At 30.7% G+C, this 11,163-nt stretch overlaps 1 protein-coding gene across 1 annotated transcript; it reads right to left on the bottom strand.

The window, feature by feature from the left end:
• Nucleotides 1-38: 38 nt before the first annotated feature.
• On the bottom strand, nucleotides 39-5,086 carry CXIP1 (CAX interacting protein 1). The gene is made up of 3 exons (XM_021422269.2): nucleotides 4,739-5,086; nucleotides 4,078-4,347; nucleotides 39-1,575 (listed from the first exon to the last, which is right to left on the bottom strand). The coding sequence occupies exons 1-3, from the start codon at nucleotides 4,941-4,943 to the stop codon at nucleotides 1,520-1,522; spliced, it is 531 nt and encodes a 176-aa protein (XP_021277944.1). The 5' UTR covers nucleotides 4,944-5,086; the 3' UTR covers nucleotides 39-1,519.
• Between the last annotated feature and the right edge of the window lie 6,077 nt (nucleotides 5,087-11,163).

Below are 11,163 nucleotides of genomic sequence, written 5' to 3'. Positions count from 1 at the left end.
TAAAATAATAACAACTATTTAATCCCAATTCCTCATATAACTTCAACTTCAATATATTATTACTTTTAGGATAAGCAATAATTGATTATTTGATTTTAAACAATAAAAAATTATTCTTACTTTTTTGAGAAATCAAATGATATTTTTTAAAATCTTAAAAAAATAATAAATTTGATTTGATGAAATATTGAATCAAATGTTATCGTGCAATTAATATTCTTTTATGATCATCTTGTTTATAATTACAATTTGTTTTAGATTTTTAGATTAAGGATTAGCCTGGAGAATAATCATTAGAATAAGCAAGTAAAATTTGTATAACAAAACTGAACTCAAATCATCATCATCAGCAAGATTCAAGTAAGTTGACCGGTGGGCTCCTGCAAAACAAATGTTGGCGGGGTGGGCGAAGTTGGTCTGGCAGGATCCTCACTGATGCTTAAATCAGTAGTACATGTTGGGGCACTGTTTCATTACACTAGTACTAGGTTCCCTTTTAGGGAAGACTATTTTCCTTGCAAGAGCACACTTTATAAATTCCTCCCTTACCGTTGGTTGGATCTCCAAGGTTAAGCATTTCTTCTTTGACGAGCGATCATCTCTTGGCTTCTTTCTATATGATTAGTGATTGTGAGTCCAAAAACTTTAATTCTACGTGTAATTTTTTTGGGTTCATATCGATTACAATTCCTTTTACTGCAGTATGTTATAATTATTCAATTTTAATCATGAGTTACCCAAGAAAAAGAGGTCACTAGAAGTTGAAACTCGGAGGGTAACTAGCAATGAACTCAACTTGGCAGTGAAGCTTCATGTATTCTGAACCAACTCTACACAGTAATCACATATATTCCGCTTTCCAAAGGAAAATTTAAACTTATAACACATATAAGCAGACGCAAAACCTAGTTGAGGGTACAACTCTAGCAGGGAGAGGGGAAACTTAGAACACTAACTTGGAACTCTTGTAGGGCTGGGGTTCTAACCCCAGCTCCTGCAAAAATCCAGAGGTTTATCCCCTTGAAATTCCCTGCACACAGAACAAAAGAATGCAGGTAGTCGGTAATGGCTGTAAGCATTCGGAATTTTTACCTATTATATAATCATGTCAGCCAACCATTTGAAGTTTTAATGTGCATAAGGTTTTTGAAGCCAGGAACCCATTCCAAAAATTTTCAAGTTTAAAACTTCCTTACCAAATCTACATTCATGCTTTGAATCAAAGTTATGGCATGACTAGCAACCTAGCAGAAGTAAAGAGATAGATATGCCGTTCAAATTTCAAAGAGACCAGCCCCAATTGTTTTCCTCTCTTAATTCCTTTATCTTGCTTTTCAAAAAGCAAACAAGAGACAGATTTAGGCTTCAAGCATATTGTATAATTCTGATATAAGATCAACACAAACAACCACAAGATCAGCCGAGTTATACAAGTTTTCCCACTCCAACCAGAGCAATAAGTTATCATCTATTTCTGAACAAGTGCAGCTATACTACAATTTTTCAACTCAGATAAATATCAGGAGCACATTGCCCTCTCCAATAGTTCCTGCAATTGCCCATTTTTAAAAGCTTCTGTAGGAAAAAAAAAATAGATTCATAAAGACACTTGCTCAATGCAAATGTTAAAAACTAGACTTATAAATGAATTTCTACCACAAGAGAGAAAAATCAAAGAAATAAAATAAAGTGAATTATGAAAAGAATTAGAACCTATTGTGTAGATAAACAGAGGGAAAATGCAGATGAGAGGCACAATGGACACCAACAGAGAAACAATCATTGATGCTATAAATAACAAACATCTATATCATGTTCTGCATTACAATTCTCGCATCAAAGGGTGTTACTTCAAACGATGAAGACCCTGCACCTACTGCCTCGTAGAAACATGTTTCTTTAGCCAATTTCTCAGTTACTAACAACAGAAATTGCAAGTTGTGGCATACAAGGTGAAATCCAGCAACTAGGTCCTGTCAGTTTCAGCTTTCTGAGTTGTTTACACATGTTATAGCATTACATTACTGCACTAGAATTATGCATGCAAGAAAATCTTTCTTTTTCGCCATTATATATATTTGACAAAAGATCCACTTACACAAGTATAAAACTAGCTCCGCTTTACACCTTTTCATATTATTTTATACGATTTTTATTTTGTTAACCGTTAGATTTCATGCTTTATATATAGATCATGCACATAAAATTTCAAATTAATTAAAAAAGCATAGCTAATTTTTGAAAATATAAAAATTTCAACTGTTATATATAGTGCAAAAATAGGGTATTTTCGGTCAATGGGATATAAATATCAGATTGACTTAAAAATTATCTGCACAATAAGCATTAAGATATTGATAAATCCAACAGTTGGTTTTTTGAAAAGTTATTCTTAAAAAAAGTTATAAAAGGGTGTAAAACTTGGTAGTTTTACATTGGTGTAACTTGATCCCTCCTCTCTCTCTCTATATATATATATTTTGTTTGAAAAGCCTATCTCCTATATGTGTGTGTGTGTGTGTGTGGGTGTGTGTGCGTGTGCGCGTGTGTGTAAGCATGTGTGTCTGTATGTATATATCATTCCTTGAACAACAATTTTACTTTTAACATAGGGAAGAAGCATAAGCCATAGAATTCAAATCTCATGACTCCAATTCTAGCATATTGAACTAACCAAAAATGTTTAAAAAACACATTTTCTCACTACATCAAACCATTATACTACATTACTGAATTAGAATTGTGCGTGCAAGCAAATCTTCTTTTTGTGTGTGTGTGTTTCTTGAACAACAATTTTATTTTTATGATAAGGAAGAAGCATAAGCCACAGGATTTAAATCTCTTGGCTCCAATTCTAGCATACTGCGCTAACAAAAAATGCTTAAAAACACATTTTCTCACTATTTCAAATCACTCTAATAAATATAAACTATTTCAAACACATTTACTCCAGGTCATGAGTAAGACTTATAGAAGATGTTCATGAAATGAATTTCTTATTATAGAAGACAACTTAATAACATTTCAAAGCTCACTTAGATTTTCTTCATATGGAGAAATCTATTCCTAAAAGATGGAGTTGAACTGTCTGCAGGAACCAAACAATGTCATTCTACACTGATGCATAGCAGAATATTTTGAACAGCATGGAAGTTTCATAGAAAAAGTATAATAGTAAATCTTGCCTAATTATTGGTCCAATGCTAATATATCTCTAGCTTAAATTAGGAGAAGGCTGTTCCACTACCAAAGACCAGAAGGAAAGCTTCTCATTCCCAATCCTTCCCCACCCCACCTCCCCTGCTCAATGCAAAACCTTTTTTTTCTTTCATCCTTTCACGTTGGAAAGATATTGCATAAGACTCTAATCAGTGATAGAGAATAACTTGAGGCCATTATCTATCTTTAATGAATGTGTATATGTACATGCAAGTTTTTGGGCACATGTTCTCTCATGTATGCTCGGGTATGCGTATATGTGTGTATACATATGTCATAAAGATAAAGCGTTAGCAGAAAATATGAAGAGAGTACTAAAAACATGTGGAAGCAAAATAGACCAAAGAGAAACATGTTGAAATAAACCCTAACACTATGTTTAGTAGGAGAAAAAGAGAAAGGAAGGAAAGGGAGTGCAAGGAAAATAGTGTTTTCATTTCTTCCCTTGCTTTGTTTTGTAGGGAAATAAGAGTAGGAAAGCAAAATGGATGCATTTGCACTTTTCCTTTCCATTTGAAAGAAAACACTCTTTCTAATTAAGTTCATCATTTTATATACAATTTTACCCCTAATCTCTTTCCTTCACTCTATTTTCCATCTATCATACCAAACAAAAGGAAGGGAAAAAAACTTTCTTCCCTCTCCTTCATTTTTTTCTTCCCTCAGGTTTTTCCCTTCCCTCTATTTTCCATCCTACCAAACATAGTGTAAAACTTAATTTGGAATGGGAGATAAATACTCCATGGGATGTGATTGCCTAAAACTAGAGCGTTAACATTTGAATTTACAAGCAACAACGGGAAATGGTAGCAGCAGATTTCAAAGAGAAATTAAAAATGAAAACTAACAAAACCTTACCAACTGTGATATCGCAACCACCAAAAAACTCTCCTTCAATATAAAGTTGAGGAAAAGTGGGCCAGTTGGAATACTCCTTCAAACCCAGACGAAGCATTTCATTGTCTAGTATGTTTATTGTTTCGAAAGGAACATTCAAAGAATTCAAAATCTGCACCACAGTATTTGAAAATCCACATTGTGGGAAATCCTTAGTTCCCTTCATGAAAAGAACCACCTTGTTTGATGTAACAACTTTATCCAATGCATTCTTTAGCTCAGGAGTTAAGGCTGCAGACAAAACAAACATGTGTGTGCGTTAAGAACAAAAAGGTCCATAAAATTAAACCGTAATGCACCGGTCGTAATTTAATTTTTGTGCGTAAATCAACTAATAACTGAGCAGCACTAATTGAAGCTACGCTAGGAATAATTCATGTCAACCAAGCAAAGTAGGAGCAACTATGGTATTGTATGGTATGGTATGGTATGCATCCCTCTCAAAACTCGAAGGGTCTGAGTTGGATCCACCTTTAACCATTTTTTTAAAAAATTAAGTGATATGAATTTGACCATTGAAAAACAAAATAAAAAATAAACAGAAAGAAATATATTGATTGCCTGGGAATGGTTAACTTGGTAAATATAAAATTCTAAGAAACGAGGGAGACAGGTGGAGTACCAGAAGAGAAGCAACGAAAGGAGGCAATCCTAGCAGCAGAGCTCAAGTTGTGGAGAGGCAAGAAGAGACGGCTCGTAGAATTAGGTGGAAAGGTGAAGGTTCGCTGCGATTGGTAGAGGGTTTTCGAGCAAGACAACTGTGGAACTACTGCCTCTGCATGCGAAGAATTTAGGGAAGACACCGCCGTTGGCCACCGCAAAGCCATCCTCGTCCACTCACCAGTCACCACAACGCTGCACTTGATTTCTCTGTCTCTTTATCTTTTCTTTTCAAGTGTTAATGACATCTCCCGCTTTCCCTATTTTCAATTAATAAGTGTACAGATTAGATCCGGTGTCCAAGTCCAGAGTTTATGCCTTATATAGGATCCACATGTTATCATTTTATTTATAAATAAATTAAAAATTAAATTGATAAAAAATATTTATAAAATGATTTTAATACACATTTATGACCTGCGATTAAGTGATAGTTTATAAATTTTATGCATTGTCACTCATCAAATAAATTTTTTAATTAAATATTAATTATCAAATTTATCATTTATAAAAAAATTTTAAATAATTATTTAATTGTAAAAATTGGTTCAGTTTAATTAGATAGTCATCAATTTTTTCACATTTCAAATATTAAGCCATCTGATTATTCCGAATCAGGCAAGCTATAGAGTCTCAATTGAACTCATTTGATCAATTGACCTACATACAATTGAATCAATTCGACAAGAACTTTTACTCTAATTGTAATAGTTAATGAAAACATTGATTTAATTTTATTTGATGAATGCTTAATTATAAATTATTAGATAACTTTATGGAAATACAATTTAACTTTTACTTATATAAAATAAGATCAACTAAAGGAGAAGTCTACTGCCTTTATCATTTTCCTTGATCATCAACGTTCAAAAACATCCAAAAAAAAAAAATCTCTGCGTAAAATGTAAAAAATTTCCCCAAACAATTTTTTTAGCCAAATTTCCCCATAATTTTACTTTAAAATTCTAGCCTTCGTATATAAGTCATTTGCCACAACCATAGGATTTAGAGATTTGATTTCCATATTAGTAAAAGTTTTCTTAAAAAAATTTGTTTGGTAATTTATGTTGGACATTTTCAATAATAATAAATGTAGGACACACTTTTACATTGGAAATATAAAATAAAGAAGAGTTTAATAAATAAAGAGGAGGATGAGTTCATAATAGTTGGACTAAAGTGCTTAAAGTGTTAAATGGATCATAGATGGGCTTTGCTAGCCTTAGTTGGTTTGGAAATTAATTAAATTAAGGCATAATGCTCAAAAAAAAATCTTTAAACTATTCAAAAAAATTCAATAACCTCTTATTCTTTCATTGCATTTAATAAAGTTCTTATATTTTTCTTAGGTCAAATAAGTTTTTATTTTATATTCACATAATACTAACGTGGCACTAATGTGAAAGGAGAAAAATGTCATTGATAATGTTATTATATAATATTAATATGTCAGGTTATCATTAATTATGATATGTTAATATGTCCCGTCAACCTCACGTGACATAAAATGATAAATGATATTTTCATTAAATCAATCATTAGTCATATGAGCTTATTTGATTTAAAATAAAAAGTACAGGAAATCTTATTTAACTCAAAATAAAAATACAAGAGTTTGATTAAACACAATAAAAATATAAAAGTTTATTTAAATTTTCTTGAATAGTTTAGAGAGATTTTTAGATATTATACCTTAAATTAATAATATTTAATATATTATAATGACACTTGATATTTGAAAATGTGGCACTATCGATAATTAAATAATAAATTATATTTATTATTTTAATTTATCTTTTAATTACAGAAATGATAACTAATCATAATTGTTAAAAACAAAAAGTCATGTCACCAACTGATTATTTAAAATAGGCAATTATGATTGTTTGAAACAAGCAATCATGTCTGTTTGAACTAAAAATCATATCTGTTCAAACATCAACAGCTGTACTTATTTGAAACAGATAATTGTGTTTATTTCAAATGTGTATGTTGGGAACGGTCACCCGTACTTATAAAAGATTTTCTTTTAGTTCGTAAGAACACACAAAAAACAACAAACAACAATCCTTCTTTCCTTTCTCAATATTCTCTAAATTTCTTCTACATCATTTTATTGCAAAAAATTATATAGACGTTTAGATAATCTTGTCATAACTAGTGGATGCTCAATGGATTCAATAAAATTAAAATTTTAAACCTTTTCCAATGACACCAATTCACTAAAATACAATTTGAAATGAGTCCAAATGAGCTTTTTGATTAGAGCTACCCTCATTTTGCCACAACACAAAACCTTTTAGCATTTTTTAGCCTTTTTCTCTTAATTGTTAGCCAATGAGTTAGAAATTGGACTCCTGTACTTTTTCAAATAAGGTTAACACATGCAAATAGTCCTTGTATTCATAAATTTTTATCAATTTAATCACTATTCTCAAATTTTGGTTAATTTAGTCTCTCGATTTTGAAAATTAAAATAATTTAGTCATTTTCCCTTACGCCTTCCAATTCACTATTAGAGGTGATGATGTCAGCGTCGATGTTAACGTTGACGTGGTAGTTTTTGATTGCCATGTCTCTTTGACATGCTGACGTTGTAGTGCCACATGACATTGACATGATGTGGTAGTGCCATATGATAATGTTGACATGGTAGATCAAGAAAAAAATTTAAAAAAAATTTGAGCTACGCTTGAGGGATTAAATTAAACAAAAATATATAGTACAGAAACTAAATTGAACAAAATTGAGGTATTTAGAGATTATCATACGGCACTTGAGCATAACTTGAGCATGTCTCAACTTGGTATTTTCATTAGTTATAACTCTTAATCAAAAGGATATAGAGTATATTTGATTGAATCTAAGAAGATTATGGTCAGTAAAAACACTGTGTTTGATGAAAGTTCAAAGTGGAATTAGTTTACAACAACCAATTAGCTTTGATTTCTTTCCCAGTAATGAAAGAACTTATGCAAATCAACATGATTTGGTTGAAATTGAGTCTAATAAAGATAATGTTGATGATTTTCCTATGAGGGGTAGTATAAAAAGTTTATGACAGCAATCTTGTAGCTTCTATAGAACCAAATTCATGCAATGAAACTTCAAATTTTGAAGAATAAAGATCAACAATGTAGGAAGAATTGGGTTTGATCAACAATAACCATACATGGTCTCTTGTTGACAGACCAACTTGCTCCATTTCCTCGATATGATATTATTCAATTGTTACATGCCTTAGTTGCTAGATTTGGATGAAAAGTGTTTCACTTATATGTAAAGTCTGCTTTTCTCAATGGTACACTTCAAGAAGAACTCTATGTTAATCAACCTAAAGGATTTCCATTGAAATCAGATTCCAATAAAGTCTACAGATCGCCTAAGCCTTTGTATGGCTTGAAACGAGCCCTTCGCTCATGGTACAGTAAAATTGAAGCTTATTTGTTGAAGCATGGATTTGTAAAAAGTCTTAATGAAGCAACCTTGTATGTTTGTAAAGTTGAAGGTGAAGCTCAGTTAATTATTTCACTTTATGTTGATGATTTACTGGTAACAGGTAAAGATGACAATGTTATTCACAAGTCCAAGTCAGAAATGGTAAAGCACTTTTAACATATCTAATCTTGGTTTGATGAGTTATTTCCTTGGAATACAAATTTGTCAAACTGACAAAGGCATTTTTGTATATCAAGGACATTATGAAAAGAAATCTTGGAAAAAGTTTCACATGATTGATTGTAATTCAATGGCTACTTTTTTTTGTTGTGAATCAAAAGATTTCTGCTAATGAAGCTTGTCCACTGAAGGATCCTACTATTTTCAGTAGTTTGATTGGAAACTTATTGTATATCTATTCCACTCGACTAGAGCTAATGTATTTAGTGAGCCTACTGTCAAGATTCATGCAACAGCCTATTGATGTTCGTCTCATAGTAGCAAAATGTATCCTTAAATACTTGAAAGGTAATATGAGTTATGGAATTTATTTTTGCAGAATGAAAAAGCTAAAGCTGATTGGATATTCTGATAGTGGTTGGGCAGGGAGCATGAAGGATTCCATAAGCACTTCTAGATATTCTCTCTCTTTTGGCAATGGTGTTTTTTCTTGTAACTCTCACAAGCAGACCATTGTAGCATAATCAACTCAGAAGCAGAATATGTTGCAACCAATGTAGCTACAAATTAGGCCATATAGTTGAGGAAGGTTTTAAATGAACTGACTTTTGTACAAGATTTAACTACTGATTTGTTTGTTGGTAACAAATGAATAATTGCTATTACAAAAAATGTTGTGTTTCATGGGAAGACTAAGTATATAAAAGTCAAATTTCATGCAAAAGAAATGAAGATATTGTTATTTAACACCATAGTTCTGGCGATCAGTTAGCTAAAACCATGACCAAAACTCTTCAAAGGCCAAAGTTTGAATACTTAAGAACCAAGCTAAATGTTTATGATGCAAGTATTATGGAAGAGTGTTGAGATAATACTTGCCTTAAATAATATTTATTTTGACTTTAATTTTAATTTACTTCGCTGTACTTTGAATTAGAAAATACTAGCTATCATGTGTATGATGTGTTGGCTTGTATGTTTGAGTTAGCTTTGCATTAAACACTTGTCTTTTGCTTTTACAAGTGTTTAATATGTATGTCTTATATTTAAGTGTTGTATTTACTACTGATGTTATTATGTGAATACAACTTTGTTGTCATCAACTCTATTTTCTAGCTTTTATCCCTGTTCCTTGTTCGATAATATAGTTCCTTTGCATTGTACTGTAATTTCATTTTTGCTCTTGTTTCATATCAAATTTTACCCATGAGTCTCTTAAATCTACTCCTGTAGTGAAATTGTGGTGTTGGCTGACATTATGGGAAATATTAGCACATTATTTTTGTTTTGGAATCTTTGTTTCCTATACCATTACTAGTATGTGTAGATTTTATCATTTTCAATCTTTTCCTCAAATCTCCATTCTCTAAAAGATGTAAAGATATGGATTTGGTTTATTTGCCAAGTACTCTACTACTATCTAAAAAAATGCACAAGATTTAAATGACCTTGATACTGGATAATGCTTTGCTTATTTCTTGGTTTCATATTAAGAATGCTACGATAATTTGATAAACAACAAGTACGAAGCAAATACGTATGGTTGCTCCTCTCTTGCTATTTTCATAGTGGCATTGTTTCTCTATTCAAGAACCATTTAAGATCTGGAATGGCTTTTGATTTAGAGATGGAAAACATGATTTTTTGTGATCTCTACTAGTTGATGTTCTCCAATTATTTAAGCCAAATGTTTCAAGTAGGAAAATGGCCAGATCACTCACAGTAACAGGGATTATATGATTTTGTGTGCTTTCTCTTTTTTGTTTTCATTTGGATTTTTTTAAAATTTTTTAGGCCAATTCAATCTTTTAATATGTTAGATTTATTTCACAATTCGATATCAAGATTTTAAAGGAGGCCCGTGCTTTAGCATATAAAGAAATTAAATTATGACATAATGCTCAAATAAGTCATAGTTATTATTCTTTTATTGCATTCAATCAATCTCTAAATTTTCATTTAAAATCAACTAAGCTCTTATGACCAATTATTTATTAATTACCATTAGTCAAAATCTCATTTATCATTTTATATCCATATGGTATTGATCTAATGTTGATATGTAAGGTAAAAAATATCACATGATTATGTTATTATGTCAAATAGTATGTCACATCATCATTGATCATGGTATGTCATACCGCATCAACAATAATTATAATATATTAACATGTCACATTAGTGCCGCATTAAATAGAATAACAAATAACATTTTGACTAAATCAACAATTGCTCATAAAGGTTTGTTTGATTTAAAATAAAAGTACAAAAACTTGTTTGGTTCAAAATAAGAGTATAAGGACTTGATTGAATGTAATAAAAGTATAAAAACTTATTTAAATTTTCTTAGATAGTTAGGAGCTTTTTTAGATATTATGCCATAAATTATACATAAGTGTTAAATTGATACATATCATGTATTTAAATTTTATTTTTAAATATTGAATATTATATCATATAAAAAATTTAAAATTAATTATAAATACCATACATATAAATAAAAAAATAAAAATATTATATTTATTAATGCAATTGAGGTTTATATTATCAAGATTGAATGATCTAAATAATTTTGGTTGTATTAACTTTTTAATTTACAACCAAAATATATATAAAGTTGAACAAGTTTATCTGACATTTTTTCAAAGAGTCCTAAATATAAGAAAAAACTGTTGCAAGACAAGATCTTAAGAGATAAAATAGCTATCAAATTGTTGAGGTTGTTGGAACAAGAGCAAGAGAGATTTGTGGAGAAATTAAATCTATTAG

Source organism: Theobroma umbraticum, unplaced genomic scaffold (genome assembly GCF_002168275.2).
Source record: "Theobroma umbraticum cultivar Fairchild unplaced genomic scaffold, ASM216827v3 scaffold_95.0, whole genome shotgun sequence".
Classification (NCBI taxonomy): domain Eukaryota; kingdom Viridiplantae; phylum Streptophyta; class Magnoliopsida; order Malvales; family Malvaceae; genus Theobroma; species Theobroma umbraticum.
This window is presented reverse-complemented; position numbering and strand designations above follow the sequence as displayed.

Excerpts from the sequence above, each read along its gene's own strand:
- CXIP1 (XM_021422269.2), bottom strand. The coding sequence starts at position 4,943 with ATGGCTTTGCGGTGGCCAACGGCGGTGTCTTCCCTAAATTCTTCGCAT. Across the intron at positions 4,348-4,738 it reads CTTTCGTTGCTTCTCTTCTG|CCTTAACTCCTGAGCTAAAG; the intron begins GTACTCCACCTG and ends TTTTGTCTGCAG. Across the intron at positions 1,576-4,077 it reads TGGTTGCGATATCACAGTTG|AAGCTTTTAAAAATGGGCAA; the intron begins GTAAGGTTTTGT and ends TTTTTCCTACAG.